This window comes from Malaya genurostris, chromosome 1, assembly GCF_030247185.1.
Source record: "Malaya genurostris strain Urasoe2022 chromosome 1, Malgen_1.1, whole genome shotgun sequence".
NCBI lineage: Eukaryota > Metazoa > Arthropoda > Insecta > Diptera > Culicidae > Malaya > Malaya genurostris.
Window position 1 is genome coordinate 130317328 of NC_080570.1, and position 24648 is coordinate 130341975.

Here is a 24648-nt window from a genome sequence, read left to right on the forward strand (position 1 = left end):
AAACTAAATACTACAAGAAGAAAACATTATTGTATAAACCAATTAACATGCAACAAAACAACGATTCTTAGAATCTGCTTGTTTGTTTAGTTTTGCCTGTTTGTATTTGGTAACCGCATTTTAATCCACCTAGTGGTGTGATATTGCCTTTCTCTTGCCGATTAAATAGTCTCATTAAAACATTTGTAAGATTCTATCCTTAACTTCACATCTCCAGAACCTCAAATGTTCGCCATAAATCTTCCGAATTTGGTTTACAATGCTAGCTTTTAAATTTATCGTAATTCGTTGAGAAAATTCAACCGATGAAAAATGTGCTGTTAGTCGGTTACGTCCCTTATACTATTATATCTTCAGAACCAGAAGCGACAACCATTTGTTTTTCGAATTCAATCAAAAATTTAATAGTAGCTTTCAAACAAGCCTAGACTTGTAGAAGTCGGCTTTGCCTTCTCGGAAAACATTGAGCAAAAACCAACGCGTTCTGTCGGGTACGTCCCTTATCCCATTTTATCTCCAGTACCAGAAATCACAGCCATTCGATCTTCGAACTTGATCGATGACTTAATAGTAGCTTTCAAGTGAACCTAAGCTTGTTGAAATCGGTTCAGCTATCTCCGAAAAAATTGAGCGGTGAAAAAATCTTTAAAAAATCGATCGAATGGTACACAACACGTAGGCTCCGTTCGAATGTCGTTTTTTTCCGCTATTACATTACCTTTCTATAGAGAAATACAAAAATGTATTTATTGATATTTATGGTAACTGATCGGGTTCGTCAACTCATAAAGTTGTTGTGAATTGTTATTAATATCCCAATTTGTACTACTCGTATTGTCTGAGGGCCCTACCATGTATAAGTACAGGGTGTCCCACAAAAATAATGATTATGCATTATATTTGGTTTCAACAGGACGGTGCTACGTGCCACACAGCCAACGCAACTATCGATGTTCTGCGAACAATCTTTGAAAATTTTATCATAAGTTTGCTGAACATATTTCCGATGATATGGAGAACAAATTATGCTACTGCGTGGGAGATAATCACGATTAAGCTATGTCCATTCTTGTACACGGTGAGCTTTAAAAAGACGCCCCATGGTAAAGTGTGATGTCGCGGGCGACTCTTACTCCGAGTAAAACGAACACCTGCTACGCGCCTCAAACAACAACTCATAAAAAAATAAAGAAATAAACAAACTCACATGGATGTCGCGTTGCGACCCGAGAAAATTTTCAGAGCGAAACTACGCGTTTGGAGTCCGATCTAGAGCGACCCCAGGTTGTTAAAACAAACATCTTAAAAGTGATTTAGGCGACTATAGGTCAGCTCTCGGGCTGCTCTGATCAATGAACAAAAACGGTATTACTTACCGTCGATCGAACCTCCCATATCAATCCCATATAATCATCATATAATCATCATGATTTTCGCTCAAAATTACCAGTGAAAAGTTAATGCCTACTAAGCTTTGGAAATTATTATGAACTGCTCAAGGGAGCATTATTACTTGTACAGGGAGAAATAAAATTTATAGCCTACTAGAAACGTATAAATTTAACAGCTTTATTTATTTATTTATTTATTTATTTGGAGCAGGGAAAAGCCCACTGGAGATAAGCTATTATCAATCTATCACTATGTCTCCAGTAGGCATAAAACATCCTCATCTTTTGTACCAACAGATTACAGAATACGCAAACGATACATTTTATGTTATTAACTATTATAAATAAATAACTAAACTCTTAAAGCTAACAATAAATTTTTAAAGAGATAGTGTTCGAGAAAACAATTTCCTGATAGTATCACGGGTTAGATGAAAGTCGAACTGAGTTGAACAGTGATTAAACAGTCTGCACATGCTGACAAATGACTCGTTGTGGCCATAGTTTGTTCTAGCGGAAGGAATGCGTAAGAAAGGATAAGCTTGAAGACAACGACGACGGATATCAAAATCTATCAAACATAACAGCTCCGAACCATGAATTCGTGATTGGGGAAGATCAGCAATGAAGACTGCCTTGAATACATTTCTGCGAACGGACAGTAGTTCGAGATCTATGAGCTTGCAACGATCTTGGTAACTCGGAAGATTTAGGGGGTCTCTCCAAGGTAGTTGGCGAAGCGCAAAACGAATAAATTTATGTTGAATAGCTTCTGTGAGTTGAATGTCGTTTTGATAGTAGCGTGACCAAACAACAGCTGCATATTCTAGTGTAGAACGTACCAAAGCACAGTATAATGCTTTTAGGCAATATATGTTTTCGAAGTCTTTCGTCACACGAAAAACGAACCCTAACAGCTTCGAGGCTTTATTGATAGTATATTTAATGTGCTGTTTGTAATTCATTTTCGAATCCAAGATGATTCCCAAGTCTTTAATATACGATTCTCGTATAAGAACGGTTTGTGAGATCGAGTAGTCGAATTCAATCATAGAACGTTTGCGAGTGAATGAAATAACAGAACATTTTGAAGCGTTAACGGTCATTCGGTTCGCTCTAGACCAGTTTGTTAAAATGTCTAGTTGCGTCTGCAAAAATGTGGCGTCTTCGAAGGTTTTGATAAGGTGAAAGAGTTGAAAATCATCAGCATACGATAACTTCATGCATTTTAGCAAAATATTTAAGTCGTTTAGGTAAAGTAGAAATATGAATGGTCCAAGATGACTACCTTGAGGAACTCCGGAGCTGACAGTAAATGGAGACGTAATGCAATCTCCTATTTTCACTGACATGTCGCGATCAGTTTAATATGAGCACAGCCATTTTAGAAAGATCCATTGAATCCAAGTCTACTCAATTTGGAAGTTGTGATCCGATGATTGATCTTGTCGAAAGCAGCAGTATATATAGCATCTACTTGCAGTCGCGCTTGCAGGGATTTTATGATAAATGAAGTGTAAGATACGAGATTTGTCGTAGTAGATAGTTTCGGCATAAAACCGTGTTGACTTTCAGAAATATAGTTTGAGCAATTATGTGTGATGAAGTCCAAGACGATTAGTTCAAATAATTTGGATACTGCGATTCTACGATAATTTGATATTTCGGTTTTACTGCCTTTCTTAAAGACTGGAAAAATGTACACCTGTACGACATCCAGAACAAAATTGCACCAATTAAACATAAGAATTAATGTTTTCAGAAACACAGAACAAAACAAACGATAGAAAATTTATGCTAATAAGTACCTCGAAGGCTATTGACTCTACTTAGGGTGCAACCATGCATATATTGTTCACGCGGGAAACTGTGCACATACATAGAACTATTTCCATTGATAGCCTCTTGGCGAAGGCAAAAAAAAACAGTTACTGGACGACATTGCTTAGTCCTATAGCCGAACTTCCTATTTGGTTCAAGGTAAGTGCTTGTGTTAAAGAGAAGGGATGGATAACACTCACGCCATGACCATGACGGATTATATGCCACGAAATGACATTGATTTACATTGATACCGTTGGTTAATCAGTTTGAGAATGCATATTGCACTGTTTGAAGGAACGTTCTTGTGTATTCAAATCGAGTTTGAATCAACAATTTCTTTTTTATTGCGGACTTGAGTAATAATTGAAATTTGTTTTTTTTTGTTTGGCTGGACTTGTTGAGTTAGGTCAGATTGAGGAAAGATTGGATTGTTCTAAGAAGTAACAAATGAACCAGTCAGAAATTTGTGTTTTCGAAAAAAGTGGGCACTGTGGTTGGAAAGCATTTTACTTCAGTCTTCTAACCCATCATATTCTGGTTGGTGAGACCGCAATTCAGGCCACTACAATGGAGACCACATATTGCAATCCTTCGAAGCATCATCACCGACAGAAAACATTTGGCTCATATAGTAGTGGATTATTACATCGCTAATGATATGTACTCTACTCTGCCAGATATGGTTAACTTTCCCCATTTTCCCCGATTTAATCACGATTCGTTGATTGAAAGTCGAGTAAGCGGCAAAATAATATTGACGATGGCTGTTATTTTTTCCAATCTGAGATCCGTTTTTGAGTAAACATTATCATTTGTATATCAATTACAGGATTCAAATTCCGAAAGAATGTATCTCGATTGATTTCATTTTGCGACAGTAGCCGTATTATTATTTAAATACATTCTAAATTATTTCTTGGGATTGTCAGTGCACTAACCTAGCACAAACGCGACTTGCGGCTCATTAATTGCGATGATAATACCCTACCCACAATTCTTAATCCCGATTGGATTTGAGATAAAGAGAACGAACACTAGCCGTCGATACTGACAACATTTATTTTGTCACGACGCGTCCACCAAGTCTAGCATAGTTCTCATGTTAAAATCTCGTAAATAATTCTTTCGTTCACGTTTAGTATTTGCATGTAACATCGATTTGCAATTTAGGTCAGCAACGGCAGGCATACCCAATGCCGAGATGTTGAAGGAAGTACAAGCAATTATCCTCTTATTTCGATGTTTAGTTCCGACTTGAACTCGAAGCGATGTAAATTAGGTTTACATGATCGATGCATTTCATTTAAACCGTGATGATTTTTTTATCCCAGAAATCCATACAGTTGAACCTTGAACCTCTTGAGTCTCAGATTAAATTTGTTTACAGTATGATTTATCTGAGTCAGATAAAACCTCGCTACTTTCACACGCTGTTTCTTGTTGCAACTTGTCTCAATTATTTATTATGAGTTTTATAAAAGTTCAAGTATCAGTAAAAGTTGTAACATAAGTAGTGTAATAGTTGCAATACAGAGAACGTAAGAAAAACTGCGTTAAAAACCTACTTCGTTTGACAATATATTAATACTTCTTATTTGGGGCATTTTCTTTCACTGATAGTGAAAGAAGAAACTACACAGAAGCTATTTTTTCTAGATATCTGAAATTTGAAGTTTTTTACAAGTTTTTTTCAGGGTCCGAAAAAAAAACTATCGAGCTGTCGCAAACAACCATGCTCTCGAGCACGGTTGTAATATTACACAAAAAGATGCATAATTTCCTGTCAGAATCGTCAAAGTATTCAGTAGACATTGATAGTAACCACATCGAGATTGTTGCAATACTTTTTTACTGTGTACATCAGTTGGTGTTGGTGGATAAAAAGTTTAGCACTGGTGTAGTGCAATTGACAAAAACGAACGGTTTAAGTGCAATCTCCGCTACACCGATAGTACAATTTAAAAACGAAAACGCCATATGCCACAGTGTTAGGTTGTTCTATGTGTGAGTGCGATTGTTATTTTTTCTGGACAAATAAAGAAAAATTTAGGAAGAAAAATGTAAACATCAGCCATTGCAGGATCGTACGTCGAACAACGTCCGGCTGTAAACACCGAGCATAAAGTTTTAATTCATATAAATTACAACTACATGTTTTGTTCCGTTGTTTACGTTACGTTACGTTACTTTCAAACAGAATTGTGGAATCCATAAAAAAACCATTATAATCTCGTCAGAATAATCGAGAGAGAGATGGTCATGTCTGTATAAAATGTTCAAAACGACGAATGTAACAATGAGATATTCTCTTTGTTTACTTTCTCTTTCGATTATTCCGGTACTCTTAGCAATCCTTCTCTCAAATTATTTACCGATAATAATAACTAAATGTATTTTCTTTAAATCTGCACTGAAGAAACTACCGAAAAAAGCAGAAATTTTTCGCAAAAATCGATAGAGAAATCGCACAAAGAGAATTTCTCATTGTTACATTCGTCGTTTTGAACATTTTATACAGATTTGAGCAATCAAGCAAGAGACCCTGTCAGCTTAGCGGGAAATCAGTCTTAAGGGGCGTTTAGGGTCTAACACTTTTGAAAAATCATTAGTAAAACATTTCAAGAATATTCTGTGAAATTTTGAAGCCTATCGGAACAAACAGAGCTTAAAATTGTCACACATTCTCAATGAAAGAAATCATTTCAGCAGTCTCATTTTCAATGTTTTACTGTCTCATTCGCAAATGACCGACACCAGAACAAACGAAGAGAGACGAAGCATTTTAGTTTCTCATCGAAAAAATGAGAGAGCATAATTGCCAACGTCACTCTTTCCTCTATGACAAACGAAACCAAACTAACGTCTTCAGGTAGCAACAGCAGAATTGAAATTTTCATTCTTGCATCGGTGTATTGAAAATATGTGACGCTTGGCTATAAAAAGTGACTAAAATATGGCAAATCGAAGTAATTACATCCCAGAACTTTTTTGAAACCAAAACTACTACAAATTCTAGCACCAACAGTTAAAACTTATTGTGAAACCTTTTTCTGTCGTTTTCAATTCTCACAGCTTTGGTTGAATATCGACACTGAATACTATAGGATTTTCACTGAAAACTGCAAATGACTGAAAGGGCAAATGAAAGAAAAAACACAATTTTGAAACTACTTTCCCGTTTATGTCATGGACTGGACATGGATTTCGTTCTCATAGTTTGCAAGCGAAACTGAGAGTGACAATAATTTCTTGTCATTTTCGTTTATTTTTCAGTCAATGAAAATGACTTTTATTAGCTCTGGGAACAAACCTCAGCAAGTTATGGGCCTTTATCTTTGCCGATCTCATACTACTGAGAAATAAGAGCTGCGCACACAGGCCCAAGATTTCTGCTTCGATTAACTTAAAAACTTGACAAAACATTCTCGAAATGTTTCATTATAACAAAACACGTGCTGCCTTGAGTAATTAACTGTTTCCTTCGATTTTATAGACAATAAACTTTACACGCGTTTTTCTCGAAACCAAATTCTGAAAGTCCACGTCCATTGTCATTCAAAAACTACTGCACCAATTTTTTTCAAATTTTGCACACACTTTCTACATAAAAAAATCAGACCCCAACGTTTTCCTTTTCTTTGTTTTTTACTATGGGGAGGTTTTACAGCTACAAAATGACCGATTTTTTCGTGAAAAATCGTACTTTTGTATTTAAACAACCACCAAAAATAAAAAAAATCAAACAGAAACGTCGGGGTCTAGAAAAACATCTGCTCTAACTACGCTGCTTTGATTTGTTCACTTCTGATTAGTCTGCGCTGAGATGCAGTGGACACCGCAAATCATGATTTTCAAGAAGCGTCCTCAAAAATTCACCGACTTATTTCTCAATATTTTTCCACGAAAAAATTACAAAATGTTGTTCGAATGATGATTTTTATTATACAAAATATTTGAATTTATTTTGTTGAACAATAGTTCTGAAAAAAAATCTCAAAAATGATGATTTTTTTCATCATTTAGACCCTATCCCCTCCTTATTAAGCTGAGTTATACGCAGAGGAAAATAATTGTAAAAATAACCAAATTTGGATTTCAGATAAAGATTATTTATAGTGACAAAAGAAAATCTGGTTTGATCTAGCCAATGTTGCAGTTTGTAACTACGAAACAAGGTAATTAATTTTTCTCGGTGGATTAATTTGTTTCAATCAATATTTCGATCAAAACAACTATTTTACTTGTGCGTTGCTGTCAATTTCTTGACAAATAATTTCACAGTAAACTCAATTTGAAAAATTTGTTTCATATAAATGAACTTTAGATAATGTAAATAATTGTAGTTAAAGCTCTACATTTAAAAACTTTTTAGTTGATATGAATGAATTTAAATTTAATTTGTTTATTTGGAGCAGGGAAAAGCCCGGTGGAGTTAGTTTCTGTCAAACTTGCTCTCCAACAGGCATAAAACCTCCTCATCTTTAGCATCAACAGATTACAATCATCCAAATGATACATTTCACTTAAACATAGCATTTCTAAACTAACTAAAACTAATTAGATGGTAACCCTAGAAACAATTTCTTGATAACGTTTCGAGATAGATTAAAGTCGAATGAATTGGAACAGTGGTTGAATGTTCGGCACATGCTGGCAGAAGGCTCGTTATACCCATAACGAGTTCTAGCATAGGGGGCAGGCCCGTGCGCAGGGGGTGGGGGGGGGGGGGGTGTTTAACCCCCCCATGAAGATTTTTTTTTAAATTAAGTTTCATGAGTTTTCTTTAAATTAAGTTTCATGCAGTCATCGATGTTACGCATTTGTATAATGCGTGCCCGAAGTACCGACTACCACCGTTCTCAAAGACGCGCATCTTTTCTCTAGAGTAAAGCCCAATACTTACATGCAGGGGAACTATTTCTTTTATCGTTTTCGCTAAAAAATGTTCGACATAATTGCCCCCCCCCCCCCCCTCCCCCCCTTTAAAGATTCCCCCCCCCCCCCCCCCCCCCCCCGGCAATGGATATCAATTTGTAAATGCTGCAAGTGCTCGGAGCAGTCCATTCCGGAGCCACAAAAGTAGCCATGCTGACATCGCGACGGGCAGATAACAAATCGAGGTCAATCAGTTTGCATCTGGCATGGTAACTTGGAAGGTTCCAAGGGTTTCTTCAAGGAAGCCGACGCTGAGCAAATCGAACAAATTTCCGTTGAATTGCTTCAATGTGTTGGATATCGTTTTAGTAGTACGGTGACCAGACAACCGAGGCTTATTCGAGCGTAGAGCGAACTAAGACACAATATAATGCTTTCAAGCAATGTACAATTATTTCAACTAAACTTTTGTTAAAGTCACACATTTTTATTTGTTTTTAAGAAAATTATGATTTCTTTAAAACTAATTTGCAAGGTAATTACTACTACTTTCATTTCGATTTATATTCGTTTTCCCATTCTTAAAAACCAAGCTTTTGATTGATATTGGAAACTTTTTGGACATTTTGTCGCGAGTAGATCGAACTATTCACATACCACAATCAAGCCGTTGAGATTTCCCATCAAACTTTTTTTTGTAAATGTACTGTTGTGTTATGTAATGTTATGCAATTTTCAAAAATAATATTATTTATCAATACATACGCTTGAATTGTTGAAAACACCTTAGGGAATGAAAGAAGCAGATAAAATTTCACCTTTAAAACGAAAACAAAATTTTGTCCGCAGGAGGATGATCCCATTTAAACAGTAAACTTAGTTGTATCATTACGTGAATAAGATCATAGATAAATTGAATCATTTTTTTCTTGATAGATAGCATATCTTGCAGTATAGAATCAACATTTATACCACCGATAACATCAACTCAAATTTGGTTGACATGTAATAATTTGAAATGTAATAAATATTTAAATGATATGTTTTTATTTAAATCAACAAGTGATCGTTGTTGATGTCGAAGGGATAAATTGGTTCAATACAATTTTGTATTCATCATAAAACAAATTTAATAGTCTACTAACTGTTTTGTTATCTTTATTATGCTCCATTTCAGCACCCTACCTCACTTCTTAGAATTTGATATTTCATTTAACTATTTCTTCATAGAAATCAATCAAACATACCGCGGAAAGTTACCAAATATTAATGATTTTTCAATAAATTTTAAATGTTTTTGTATATTAGGATTCGATTTATGAGAAAATATTAAAAAAATCGGCATTTTTTCAAATCTTCAAGCAAAATCTGAAAATTATTACCATTGTTTAGTTCAAAGCTTGTCACTTGAGCAGCGCAGCGATCGCACCTGAAAAACAAAATAGGCAATACCAAACTACATTGTTACCGACGATACTGACAACACTTGTTCTACCACCCTGCAGTAATATTAATTTCAACAACTTGTACTTGCTTATGTCAATTTCAACAAATTACGAGCGGGTCCGAAAATGGTTCTCGAAGTGGATTAACAATTGTCAGGTGCTGTCCTAGGGCAGTAGTGGTATCACACTACTCCTTCTATCTAGCTCTGCTGTGATTGCTGCGCTGCCCAAGCGGCGAGCATAGAATTAAACAATGGTGACAATTTTTTTTAATTTTTTTTTTGGGAATTTGAAGAATTAACCACTTTTTCACACATACACTTGCACACATGCAGGTGTAACCGACACTACAGCACAAATACAAATTTATACACAATCTCAACTGTTCATTTGCACACACTATCCAACAAATGCACAAAGGAAAATATTTATCAACCCACACACACTCGACAATCACGCGATCGGTTTTCTCCAATCCTTGAGAAAGGCATTGAAAGACGAAAAACAATTTTATAAATACAGTTGTCCAAACAGCTGGACAGTATATCATTCATTAATAAAAAATGCACATTTTTACAACTTATCCACCGACCAATGCGTGTCAATACGATTAGAATTAAGTAGTTAGGTATGTATGTCTAGACTGACCGGTTTGACATGGTACACCACCGGACTATTGCCCTTTCGAGTGTTTGATGCAGTTCCACTGTAAATCAAGTTCATTGCGAGTGATAATCACTCATCCATCCAAAACCCAACAAGGATTCTGCGCTTCAAAGTGGCTAAGTCGTTCCTAAGTATATCAAGTTCAAGCGAATGCCGTTTAGTAATGAGTTATGTGTTGGCCAGTACTTCAACGGTCGAGAGGCTTGATATTGATATTGAAATCTGCGAATCACTAGCATGCGGCTACTTTGTTGCGATCGCTCCTGGCTATGATAGCTGTCAGACCACAACACGCCTACTAGACATCGTCTAGTCCGGTAGAGTATGCATTAGGCAGACAGGTGCTACATCTTTCAAAGTAATATGTTCATGTGAGACGATAGATGCCTGCAATCGAATACGGTTCTCTCCTGCGTGAGCCCGAATGTATTCCATTCAAGTGTTTGTAATAGCGTGTATTCAAATTAAAATATGTTCTAGTGATCTAAAAATGATGTCCTACTACAGTTGACGTGCATTGCTCGCAACTGTTGCATGATTTACCGAATTGATACTTGGAATGCGACGAATGGCTTACTAGAAGTATGTAAATTGAACATGTTCCGAACATCAAACAATGTTCTACTGGATATTAGTCTAATAGGTGATTATCTCGCTCAGGTTAAATGAGATGTTAAGAACTTAATGCACAGGGATTACATGTCAAAATTTCCGACATCGAAAGACAGGTTTAAAAAATATCGGTACTTTACCATCACTATCTAGCGTCAAACTAGGGTGATAATTTTTTCTATGAGTCAGTACGTTGATCTTTTTTTTCTCTGGAGAACAGGAAAATGTTAACAAGTAAAACGTAAACAACATCCGACGAATCACGTTTAGCTGCATTTACTGAATTCAGATTTTATTTCCTTTTTATCGTGTAGTAAATAACAGAACATTTGTAAATCGTAAAATGGATAACGAATGTGAGACATACTGAACCGATCCGAATCATTTGAATTCGAATCGGAATTTAACATTTTACTTAGAGCGTCTGTAAGTAAAATGACAGTTGATCAATTCCAAGAAACATGTTTGTCAATGTCGCAAGTCAATGTCAAGCAAGTCAAGCTTTATACAAAGCTTACGAAACTATTAACTGCTAGTTTCCCAAAAAATCAATAATTCGCTAGTGTCGAACGTATTGGAAGAAAGATAGTCGCAACTCGCATAATTAAATTAGGATACGTTGATTACATAGGAATATGAAAATCGATTGATGGAATTAGCGATGTCTGCTAAAGCCTTTCGCAATGGCCCTCAAGGAAAGTATGTTTATGTCATACTAACAAAAAACTCTATTGAATAAATAGCTTAAGATGCAATTTACAATTTTCGGAAAAAGTTATTGTTGAAAAACGATATAGTAATTTTCGCTACAACTAAAAAAAATCGGGAAATAATCTCACTCTATTTACAACAATTAGTACATTGTTGTAAATAGAGTGAGATTATTTCCCGATTTTTTATGAATTTCTACTTAACGGCGAAGGAAAAAAACTACGTTAGCATATTATCAATAATGACGGATTTCCTACGAATCGTTTGTTCATTCCAAGTACTGGCCATTGCTAGCTTCACATTGTTCCCATCTTTCTGACAATTTGTGTCAGAGTTGCCGCGTTTTCAAGTTTGTAGTTACATAAGTGCTCTAGGGTTATTATTATTAATAATTTATCGTTTTTTTTATACCCGGTTTTAACCAGGGGTGCTCTAGGGTTGTTAGTGTCAATGGGAATTCACCTCGTCTTAGATATCAAAAAGGTAAGTAAAAGTAGCGAATTATATTTCAGCTGTGAATAATTATAACCGAAAGCATATTGTTAGTTCCGTTGCAGTGACCGAAATTTCGTTACTTCCTGTTCATTTTATCTTAATTGTAAGAAATCCATCGATTCGAAGAATGAGTCGATCCATTTTTTGCTCAGCGAGTGCATGCCCCAAAGATAATCTGAAAGAGCCAGATCTAGTGAATAAGCCTCGGATGGAGACCTATTTGAAGGACGACCCGAAGCAATTTTGGTCTTATTTGCGGACTAAAACGTCCTCCCGTGGAATTCCAGTTAATGTCCACTATCGCGACCAATCTTCATCGACAGTTCCAGGTTCTGCTAACCTATTCTCGTCATTCTTTCAAAGTGTGCTAAGTAATAACTCACCGCCTTTGTCAGAATCGTATCTGAGTAGTCTACCGATGTATTTACTGAACTTACCTGCTACGGCTTTCACTGAACGCGAAGTACACAATAATCTACGACAAGTCGATGGATCCAAAGGGCCAGGATCGGACGGGCTACCACCGTCTTTCGTGATGGAGTGCTCTTCTGCTTTGGCTTTACCTGTATCTCTGCTTTTCAACCGCTCTCTTGCTGAACAATATTTCCCAGCGAAGTGGAAAAAAGCTTTGATAGTTCCAGTTCACAAAACCGGCAACGTACACGACGTCACAAACTACAGAGGCATCTCAATTCTGAGCTGCTTACCTAAAGTATTCGAGCGTATGCTGTTAGATCTTATTTACCCCTCAGTAAAACATATCATATCCACTGATCAGCACGGGTTTGTCAGAAAGCGGTCTACTACTACAAACCTAATGAGCTACGTTTCAATATTGATCGACAAACTTGAAAAACGGCAACAAGTCGACGCGATTTACTTTGATTTTTCAAAAGCTTTCGATCGTGTTCCTCATCAGCTCGCAGTGGAAAAATTGAGACGAAACGGATTTCCTGATTGGATAACTAATTGGTTTATGTCGTATCTCACTGATCGAAGTTCTACCGTACGAGTCGGAACCGTACTCTCTGAATCCTTCAATGTTACATCGGGTGTTCCACAAGGGAGTCATCTCGGCCCACTCCTCTTCGTTCTATTCGTTAACGATCTTTGCTGTGTATTGTCGTCATTCAGAATTATGTATGCTGATGATCTCAAACTCTATCGCATCATCACAAGTCTTTTAGATTGCTGTGCTCTACAAATGGACATTAAGAGGGTTTTAGACTGGTGTGATAGAAACGGCATGACAGTGAACATCAAGAAATGTAATTCAATAACCTTCTCACGAGCACATTCACCGATTTTATTCGATTACTCCATAATGGCGGCTACAATTAGGCGAGTTTCATCTGTTAAAGACTTAGGCATCATTCTCGATCGCAAGCTCCGCTTCATCGAACAGTTTGCCTTTGTTACTGCGAAAGCCTTTGCAGTTTTGGGACTCATTAAACGCAACACGCAAGATTTCAACGATGTGTATTGTCTAAAAACAATTTACATCGCCTTAGTACGAAGTATTTTGGAATATGGAGTTATAATTTGGGCTCCGCATCATAATGTTCACATCGACCGGATCGAAAGGGTCCAAAAGTGTTTCGTCCGATTTGCTCTTCGACGACTACCTTGGCAGAATCATCTTCAATTGCCACGTTACGAGAATCGCTGTGCTCTCATGAACCTACCGACTCTGCAAAATAGACGAGTACATCTACAAAGGATCTTCGTTTTTGATCTACTGACTGATAACATCGATTGCCCCGTGCTACTCGAAAGAATTCACTTTAACGTTCCAGGAAGATCATTGCGAAGAACGGATTTTCTTAGACGCTCATTTCATCGCACACAGTATGGTCAGAATAATCCAATGGATGTTTGTTGCCATCGTTTCAACAGCGTGTATCATCTGTTTGATTTTAATATTAGCAAAGACATGTTTAAATCAAAAATATTATTAAGTTACCATTAGTGTTAAGTTATACAGCCAAAGTCTGTGCGAAAGGTTAACTCTAATCGAAGACAATAAAGACAATAAGCCGCATGTATCACTTCCCATCCGAACCTCTCGGACTGGTGTCGATTTGTGAGATGAAACATTGTCATGAAAAAGTACCACTTTTCGCTGTCTGGTGCCATATTCTGATTGTTTGTCTGTGTCGTAAAAGATCACAATTGCAAGAGTTTGTTTTTCCTTACTTTCAGTTACCAGATTCAGTGTTTCAAATAAGGTTGCTCGTTTATACTAAGCTGAAGCTTGAGTCATTTAATATTTTGACGCAAGAAAAACTGATTTATTCGGAATTTTCAACGAAATAACAATGTTTAAAGGAAAAAATATCGAAAAAAATTATTGTATTTGTCATTCAGGGTTTAGCCAAATTTTGCTCTAGGGTACATAACCGATTTTGTTATCTTTACGTTTCGTATTTGCCTCATCAGTGCATAGTTTAATTTGGTTTTGATGAACTCTAGCTCTTAACAAATCCAAAATTCCAAAATTCTGTATGTTGTTATTTTTGTGTCCGTTAGGACCGCCCATTTGTGAAAAAGCGTACATCACGTAAAAAGAAAGCTCTTCAACAAAATTGATTCAGTATTAAATCAATCGGCATTGTGAGCAGTTCGAGTGATTGCGTCATCCAGCTGTAGGTCGTTTGCATTGAAGAAAAAGAAACGAAAAGTGGACAACGATGGGGAATATTGTACAAAATCAGCCGTTCTTATGACTCTAAATGATATTTGAAGAATTATTAAGATTATCCCTTTGCAAATCGAAAGTAAAAATCATCAGTTTAGTGCAAATCTAGAAAAAAAATTATTAGCTTTGTTCACTTCTCGCAGTGCGAAACACTGTTTTATATCTTAGAGAATTCCACAATTTGGCCCTTCTGAAATGCCGGAAATGACTCCCGTACAGCATTTTGATAGTTTCTTTCACTCGAATATTGAATTGTATGAAATATTGAAATATCTGGGCGATTGTACGACTTGTGTTACGAGTATATTTATGTAATGATTTATTTTAGGAATACTTCTTCCTGGAGTACAAACGTCTGTAATTAAATAGTCCTTTCCAGGATTCCAAAGCCTTTCACGGTCCTTTTTAGGACCCCAAAAGTAACGCAAAGAAAACTGTCATAAACTGCCGCTCTAATTCCTAGAATAAAAGCGCAATCTTACGAAACCGAATAATCCTTTCAGGACTTCAAAATCTTGAACGTTATCAAATCAGTTAATATCTATACACATCTCGAATGCAGTCTTACGTCAATCTCGCGGCTATGTCTCTAATATTACCTATTCCAAGTTTTTAGTTTTTCTAAAGAAAGGATAATATAAAAAGCAACTGTTGGTCGGAGTCCCGACGTCTCCTAGTGTTACATACTATTCGATTCAGCTCGAAGAGAAATGTGCACATCTTTCCAAAAAAAAATCACTTAATCTTCTTGGCCGATTTCAATAATCTTAGACTCATTTTAAAGGAACTTGATTAAGCTTGAGAAGATCAAAGAAAAATTTAACAGCTAATGATAAGTGTGTATTATTGTTTACATTTCAATACGTAATTTTGTGAGTCTCAAGTGCCGGTACATTTAGTTTTCACCCAGAAATCTCCCGGAGAAGCGCAAGGAGATCGTGCACAAATAGTGCAATATTCCCAACGTTTCACTGAGTCAGTTGGCCAAAATGCAAACAGTGATCATCGAAGTAGTTTGTAACACTGTTCGGAAGTATGGTGAGAAGTTAATCTTTCAGGACAAGGAAAAGTCTTGATGTGAATCTGAATCTCTGTGATTTAAAATCTGGACCAGAAAATTGAGCAAGTTTTCTTTCGTGCACGCAAAAGCCAGCGATCGCAAGACAACTAATATATTAGTTGTTTTTTTTTCTGAAATTGATTGTTTAAAATTCGGTACAACTAATCGATTTATGTTTTAACTAAAGTGTCATTTTTGATTTATCGTGCTGGAAGTTTAGCAATGACACCCAGAGAAGACACTCACTACAAACGAGTAGTGAAACGTTACAGTTGAGCAAAGACATACACCCTAAGCGGAAAATGAAACGTTTCAATGAGGTGTCACGCGTGCAACTGAACAATGACACAATCCCAGCAAAGTTGCCTGTATGCATGAAAGCAAAAAATGTCTCAGTTGTTTTAACCAATTATTCAGTTATTTGAGTTTGAGACGTTTATGGTGAAATGAAGAGGAATTTCGTTCTGCGTTTTACTGTATTCGTTCTCCGCCAAGTGACAGCATTTGAATACAGTTATTTTGTTTACCTGAATGGTTATGACAAAATCAACAGATATGTTAGTTACATCAACAACATTTTAGTTGAAACAACCAGGACGTGAAATAACAATGGCAATATTGTGATCTTTGGATTCTCCGTGTTAAAAAGGGTGTTTCCGCACGAAATGGGGCCAACAAGTTGGGAACCTCTATGAGTATCGTTTAAAACCAAAACTGAAATTTTGATTACGCTTGAAAACCCTGGGAGCTGTGAAGTTTTTACCCGTTTCTATAATGTATCCAAAATCGTTGGCAGCGTAAGATCAACAGTCGTCTCCATGGTGTACAACTAAATCGATCTCGGGAGTATCACATCGAACTGTAGTACAGAACAGTTAAGAGCGGAACAATGAAATAAAAATTTGATTTGCTCATAAAATAAGTTCGTATTGTTATTTTCAAATCGAGCTTAGACATATTTCGACACCCTATTGCTAACTCTTCTAATTCCGGAGATAGGATTATAAGACGTAACAACAGCTGTTAAAATGGAAAATCCGTGAATAGTATAAAATTATGCTGAAGATTCCAGTGAACCAATGAAGATATTAATGACAAAATTTCTTCATGAGTTATTCGATTGATAAACGTCTCAGTATTAATTCCTTGCAAATTATTTCTTTGGAACAAGTACACAAATTTGGTGTGAAGGCTTATTTATAAGCTACTGTTGGATCATTGATAAAATTATAAAATTACGTCTTCTGAGATCGACATATTTAAGCACATTTAACACACTATTAATGTATTTCCGGTCCAGAAGATATAACGGCTTAAGTGGCACAAGTTTTGCACATTTTTTGTGGATGGTGAACATTAGAAATTCAAAGAAGTAAACCTGTATTTAAGGATCAAATGTGAACCAAGCTTACTTGTGTTGGTAATGATTTGTTTATTTTTCAAACATGTGGAAGATTTGTTGATTAAAACCAGGAAAAAGCGCAGGAATTTGTTTTTAAGGCACATATTGTTGACATTACTCATACGCCTGCAAAGTGTCTTCCTCATTAATTTCCACCGAGTAGTAATTTTTTTTTACTTGGATGAACGAGGTTTTATTTTCCACGATGTTTTTTAAGCAGAGCACCACGGTAAAAGAAAGACTTTGGGACCGTGTAACCTCAGAAATCCTTACAAATGTCTTAGAAACGTATGAAACGTCGATATCTGGTGTAATTCCAGAAAAAATATTTTTGAAAAAAATCGACTCTGGGACTTGAAAAAATTTTTTTTCAAAAAAAAATTTCAAAAATCGAAAATTTGGAAAAAAAAACTATGGAAATTTCAAGTTTTTTAATTCCAAATGTCTTAGAAATTCACTGGGCAAAATTCCGATTCTAGAAATGAGCAAAACGAGTGATTTGGGAAAAATAATATATTTTCATGTTATGATAATACACCATGACTAAAACTTCTCGGATCATGATCCATTTGGACTCATTTCGCTGAAATGTAAACGTAACGCACTTGACGTTGTTAGGTATAACTTCAGGCGTGTTTCTGCTACGATTCACTGTGTTCACTGCAAGTCTCTGCAAAAATGCACTTAAAGGGGGTTGTCATAACTCTGACAAATTTAATTTGTTTTCACGTAGGACTACGTCTTTTGTAATAAGTGTTTATACTTTCCATAAAAATTTTCTGAATTTTTTGAAAAAATCGCAAAACTTGGCTCACTTTTTCCCTGTACTTTGTATAAAACACCTTAAAATAAACAAAAATCACTAATTTAAATATCATAAGATGAATGACAACATGACTCCATTCTTGGTTGAATAAAAAAAATACATTGTATCATTATTGTCTCCGTATTTATATCCATAGTGATCCAATTTTCTCACATGCAAAAAGATAATGAGCTACTGGATAATTGTAGGCGTTTCTAGCTAAACATTTTGACATTTGAACGGCTGAATGCGAAAGCCGAATAAGTGCAATTAGTTTGAAAAACCCGTAAGAGTAAGATGAAATTAGGAGCACTCTCTTTGAATTTTCGTACGTCGCAATAATAGCAGTATTGAACAATTTTCGAACTACTTTTTCTGCGGTATTACTTCTTATAACCTAAGCAAAGATGATGTATTCTATTTGATCACAATTCTTTGGTTGAAAATTTAGTGATCGGTAAAACAACATGGTGACTCTACTAATGGAACTTTTGGTACAATAGCCCTATTTATCCGTTTTTTTGCATTCAAAGTTTTTACCAATTGTCACTGTGGGAACGGAGCATAGATCAGGTTGCCCGTGAAAAATAACCGAACCATGCCCCACCTACAGCAGTAGTCGGTAAAAACTCTGAGTGCAAAAACCGGATATAAACATTTATTTTGCAGGAACCAGGTTAAGTTTTAGTCTGGTTTTTGCATACCAAGTTTTTTGTTTGGTTCTTTCAAAAAAGATATTTTTAAACGATACTTACATGGCAAAATCCGACTCCGGCTTTTTATTCTCAATGTTTTATCTGGTTTTTGCAGTCAAAAATACTTCAACGGGGTTTTGAAACTATGTTTCGTCCATTTCCAAACTTTACAGTACACTCATGACTAAACGAAATTCTCGTCACGTCTGTTTGGCACACTTGCATATTATTATTTCAAGTTATTTAATGATTATATAACTAGAAAAAAATATCTTATAAAGATTTATAGGGTAACCAAAAGATTTCATATCCTCCTAAGATTTTTTAGTTTGCTACTTTCTGTGAAATGCTGCAATCTGTTAATTAATTTCCACCATGTCCCACTGTCGATGATTTCACCCTACACACATTCTAAACAGCATTTCGAAGAAGCATCCAAGAAACATGCAATCGTAATCTTCAAAACAAAATCAGAACACTCACCACATCGTATCCAACATCGTAGTGCGTTCCTCTCGTGTACAGCATCGGGATTGCCTGACGGCGCGGGATGTTCTTAATCGAGGGTGTCATCTCGGCACTTCGTTCGCTGATGTGAAACAAATTAGAAGTGTTACAATTTCTGTTGCACTTCACTTATTACAAGGCACTTTTGTGGTTTTAGTTTTTTTTTATTCCGTATTTAGAAATTTATTTCCCGCTAATTAAATTATGGTAATAATTTCACAAACTTTCAGAACAACACGTTATTCCAGCACTAAAGCAAGAGAGATCCTCCGCTGTCGAGAATTGCCGCGCGACTAAGCATAAAAAGTACTACGTCTAACTGCTTTATACTATATATTGTAGAAAGGCGAAAAACGCTTCCGACTGTAGAAAAATTAAAAAGTAACGACGACGTAACGTGCTGGCCGCGATGGTGAGCCTTTTCCTACTCTGCGTTTTGTAACGATTCGTTGTTGCATGTGGTACTCTAGTTCAGTACTCCGTATTTAGAGGTAAGCTGCTGGTGGTCTATGGCAACACTTAGAACTTTCCGAGCGACGATTGACGGTTTATAAATGTTTCCTCGCGATTATTTTTCTGCGTTCAATGCGTTCAACGAGTCACTATTGCCGTAGGAAATCGATCGGGACACGATGATCATCAATTCGTTTCGATGGGTGGGGACAATTGGGGTTTGTTCGTCCTCTCATTTCAAAAACATTTCAAAACATTTAATTCTATTTTTGGGATTTGTGAAAAATAAATATTCTACCATCAACTTTAACACAGAAAGACTCCTGCCGTGTCATTCAAATATGTAACATCACTTTGATCACACATCACTTAGTTAGAATGCCGAACTAACCCCATCATCGTATGCACACGATTGTCGGAAAAGTGACTTCCACAGCCGAGTTCGATTTTCGTGACGTACCACAGCACACCGTTGGTTGTGCCTTCTAGGTTTCGTTTATGTAATACAAACGCCGGTTTATGGATCAGTGTCGTGCGGTTCTAATCGTGTTGGCGTAAGGAGCCACATCAAGTCACGCCGGTCGCTTGTGAACTAGACCATCGACGCGTGTAAATACATGGCCATCGACGATGCTTCTACGCGGAAATGGATGGCGTGGCGCCTACCAGACTTGAGTTCGATGCACTAACGCACCGAAGGGACTCTATTTTAAAAGGATTTCTGAGGCGTGATATTGAACTTGCCAAATCCCCATTCGCTGTCATTCATCAACATCTGTTGTACACATGGCATCACCATGGAAACGGTCGATACCAGAAAAGAAATCCCACTTGTGACGCACTTGAAGCGTAGTGCGGATTTAAAGCACTGAAAACACGTTAGTTCGGCTTGGAAAGATTTTTGCCGAAATAGGGTTTTTCATATCGAGGCGCTAGTTGTTAAAACGAGTTTTTTTTGTTCAGTATATTCATGATCGATTGTTTTGTTTTTGTTACTTCAAGGCTTAAATTAGATATTCAGTAGCAAATTATGACTTTTCAGCCCTATCGTTTACGCAATTAGGGTTTCCCAATGAGATGATTCTTGGTTAATTTATCTGTCGATCATAGACAAAAAACCTATTTCAATCCCTCTAGTGGTATAATGATTAAAGCAGGGTTCGTCAAATGTTTTTTGTATGGAATCCTAAGACCATCCAATCGAATCTGTGGGTATGAAAATCGGTTAAGCATGCTATAAGATGTCAAAATGGCTTCCATTATGGAGTTTTTGATCATTATTTCGGTTCGGTTTTTGCGAAACCAGAATCCAAATACGGTTCGTATGGTCATCAACTAATATGACCAACAAGTACGGTTACGGCCCTACTTAGGAATTTTTTTGCGGATTTTGATATCGTCAGCAATTTTGTGTTGGAAGTTCGTTTCTTGGGGTGCCGGTAACCGAACACCTTTTTTAAAATGGCCAAAATTTATCGCTTCACTCAATTGATAACAATTTTTTTTCAATCAAATGAATCAACTTAGTTTCTTAATCAGTTGTTGGCCAGGGACTTTGGTTTTCCATTGATGTATAGGTGTCCGCATAATGTGCACTAAATTAGAAGTTATGAGCTTAAAAAAAAGGTTCCCGGTAACCGAACACTCTTATAGACTATCAAGATGTGAAAGCTAGAGAAATGTATTATCCAATGTTAAGGAATTCGCGGTCATTATATGATTATTTATAACTGAAATTCTTCTGAAATAACATTTTTTCACTAACATTTTAATCGCCCTCTTTTCCAGGCCCGGAAGTCGGATCTAAACAATAAATCATAAAATTATCTCGGTAACCTTCTTTTGAATCTAAGTAGGTATAAATCGGTTCAGCCATCTTCGAGAAAAATGAGCAACATTATTCTCATTATCGTTTGCATTTAAAAAATGGACAAAAATGGCCGATTTTCCAATGGTTTATGTAGCGTTTACACTATTGCTTGTTGCCAGCATGCTGGTGCCAGTGTACTGCCCTCTTAGGACCAGAGATGCCAGGTCTGCAGATTTGTCTGTAAATCTGCAGATTTGGGGTATAGTGCTGCAGACATTTTTTGTTGGACCACAGTTGAACGTTTTTTCCTCAGAGGGCAGTACACTGGTACCAGCATGCTGGCAGCCAGCAGAAGTGTAAACGGGGCATTACCTTCATCCGCACCTACGAAACTACCCATGTAGCATCAATCATAGTAACCCACGAGTCAGCAGACAAAATGTATCCTCTCTATAAGCCCGTCCCGGCAACTACAACATTTTAGCACTATTGGGTAACACTCAAAACATCGGAAGAAAGTCCGGTTTCGGACGGCCAACGACCCTGAGCGACAAGAGACTTCAATGGAAGCTGAAGAGGATGACCCAAGGAAAAGTGGTCAGTGCAACAGTGAACAAATACCTGCCGAACATGAACATACATGTCAGGAAGCGGATGTCGCGTCAACTGGTTTCGGAGCTGCCGGCAGCGGCTGAATAATGTACGATTCAGACGATCCGGCTTCTTCCGTCACCGTCACCGGAACGTCAGCCTCCGTCAAAATTAGTCAAATGAGTTTTCCCTTTGCGCATTCACACGATCCAGCAGAGATCCGGAACGTCAACGTCCGTCAACGGCAAACTCCGTCAACATTTCTCCGAAAAATTATTTGATGGACTGTGATTATCGCACACATGCACGATTCATATGATTACGGTATTGAGCTGATGTTTGTTATGTATGTATTCGGCGTCAAGATCCCACTCTTAAACGAAATATACCACATATAAGTAATTAAAGTTATCAGTAGATTTGCAAAATACGTTACGTTGTTGAGTGGAACTAATTGTTTTGTTTTTTCCTCCTTCTAGTTAATTTTGAAAGTTATTTATTCGAATAAAAGGTAGGAAAACGACAGATCGATTGTCTTCAAAAGCTCCCAGATTTTGTATTAGTGGAATACAATTGTGCGAAACTAAGTTCTTCAAATTCTGCGTGTAAGAAAATGACATGACGGACACGGATAGGAAACCGGATCGTGTGAATCAGAATGACGGTGACGGACGTTGACGTTCCGGTGACGGTGACGGAAGAAGCCGGACCGTCTGAATCGTACTTAAAGCTTGCTTCATTTTGAATTGGAACAAACTTTTGCTCATATTGTGGCGCTCCTGGTGGACGGATTTGGAAGTTCTTGGTGCTCACGTATCGGGAATTTTGTCAGCTTCACGTATGATTTATGACATTCCGCAAATCGACTGTACTTTGTAAACAATCAACATGGAAACCGAAAGAAGGGAATTGTGTACAATTATTTGGAAAATCCATTGTGGTCTGCATATAGGCTAGCTAAACAGCTGAAATTGCCCAGGAATACCATATGGCGCGTTATCAAACGGTATAAGGAAATATTGACGACGATTCGGAAGCCTGAAGCCAATCGTCGGAGTGGAACTGTCGACCGGAAACTGCGTGGTAAGATCATGAAGACGATTAAGAGGAATCCTAATCTGTCGGACCGTGATTTGGCCAGAAAATTCAGTGCTGCCCATAGTACCGTGAGGAGAACTCGACTCCGGGAAGGAATCAAGTCGTATCGAGCCAAATCGGACCATAAAACAGAATAGTGTGGTCAACATTCGTGCTCGGAAACTATATGACCAGGTGCTGACCAAGTTCGACGGGTCTTCTGATGGACGATGAAACCTATGTCAAGGCTGATTTCGAGCAAATCCCAGGTCAAAAATTTTTCTTGGCAACGGCTCGGGGGGATGTTCCAGCCAAATTTAAATTTGTTTTTGCCGACAAATTTACAAGAAAATTTATGATTTGGCAGGGCATTTGCAGATGTGGCAAAAAACGAAAATTTTCGTTACAAATAAGACAATGACATCGGAACTATACTAAAAAGATTGTATCGAAAAACGAACTTTGCCGTTCATTCGACGACCATCCCGTTTTTGGTATGCAGAGAAAGGGGTCCAGTTTGTTCCGAAAAACCTTAACCCACCCAACTGGCCCCAGTTCCGCCCTTTTGAGAAATACTGGGCAATCATGAAGAGGAGAGTCAAGGTAAATGGAAAGGTTGTCAAATACATCAATCAGATGACGACCTGGTGGAATAAGATAGCTAAAACGATGGACGAAGAAGATGTGCGCCGCCTAATGAGCCGTGTTACTGGAAAAATTCGAGAATTCCTTCGAAACCGTGACGAATAATTTTATCCGTGGCCCTTATTACCGGTGTCACTACACGGTGAAAACCAAGTGAAGTGACTGTGACCCTTACTATGGGTATCACTTCACGGTGGATATCAAGTGAAGTGAATGTAGGTTCTAATTACGAAAGTCACTTCAGAGACAAAAATAAATACTTGGATGAATTTGATGTCATTATGAACATCACGCCATCAACATTTCTTTAAAAAAATGAGTTTTCTCCACTACAGTGATCACTTCACTATGCGTGATACTGGTAATAGGAAAAATCAAGTGAAGTGACATAAAGTGAAATGATTGTGAAAGTGGAAGTGAGAACGGTAATAAGGGCCCGTATTTTTTCTTAAAAGTATGAAGAAAACGCTAAATTTGTATAAAAAAAGATCTTGAATTCAATAATAAATAACTGAAATACAGGCAATTGTCTTTGTTCCAATTCTATTTGAAGCAAGCTTCAAGATGGTCAACTAGATTTTCTCGGTGAATCGCGACGTGGCAGTGGTGATGGACGACGAAATTCATCTTACTCGGATGGCAACGAGTGCGCTTCATGGATGGCAACAAAGTGAACTTCATTTCATGCACAAAGTTTCCCAAGAAGGTGCTGCTGGGGCTGACAATCAGCAAAAAGGGGATGTCGAAACCACTCTTCTTTCGTTGCGGAATGGCCGTGAACGGAGAAATTTGAAGTACGAAATGTGAAAGATGTTTAGTGGTGGTTTGAAAAATCTTAAAAATTGATCTTAAAATCCAGTAGCGATGACTTTTTAGTAGAAGTCAT

General features: G+C 37.1%; 1 protein-coding gene across 1 annotated transcript in view; it reads right to left on the minus strand.

The window, feature by feature from the left end:
- The window catches only part of LOC131425779 (beta-alanyl-dopamine/carcinine hydrolase), a 52629-nt gene extending 32953 nt beyond the window's left edge, over nt 1-19676 (minus strand). Inside the window, exon 1 of the mRNA XM_058587927.1 lies at nt 19163-19676. Within this exon, the coding sequence (XP_058443910.1) occupies nt 19163-19252 (90 nt within the window). The 5' untranslated portion in view covers nt 19253-19676. The remainder of the gene's footprint in view (nt 1-19162) is intronic.
- Between the last annotated feature and the right edge of the window lie 4972 nt (nt 19677-24648).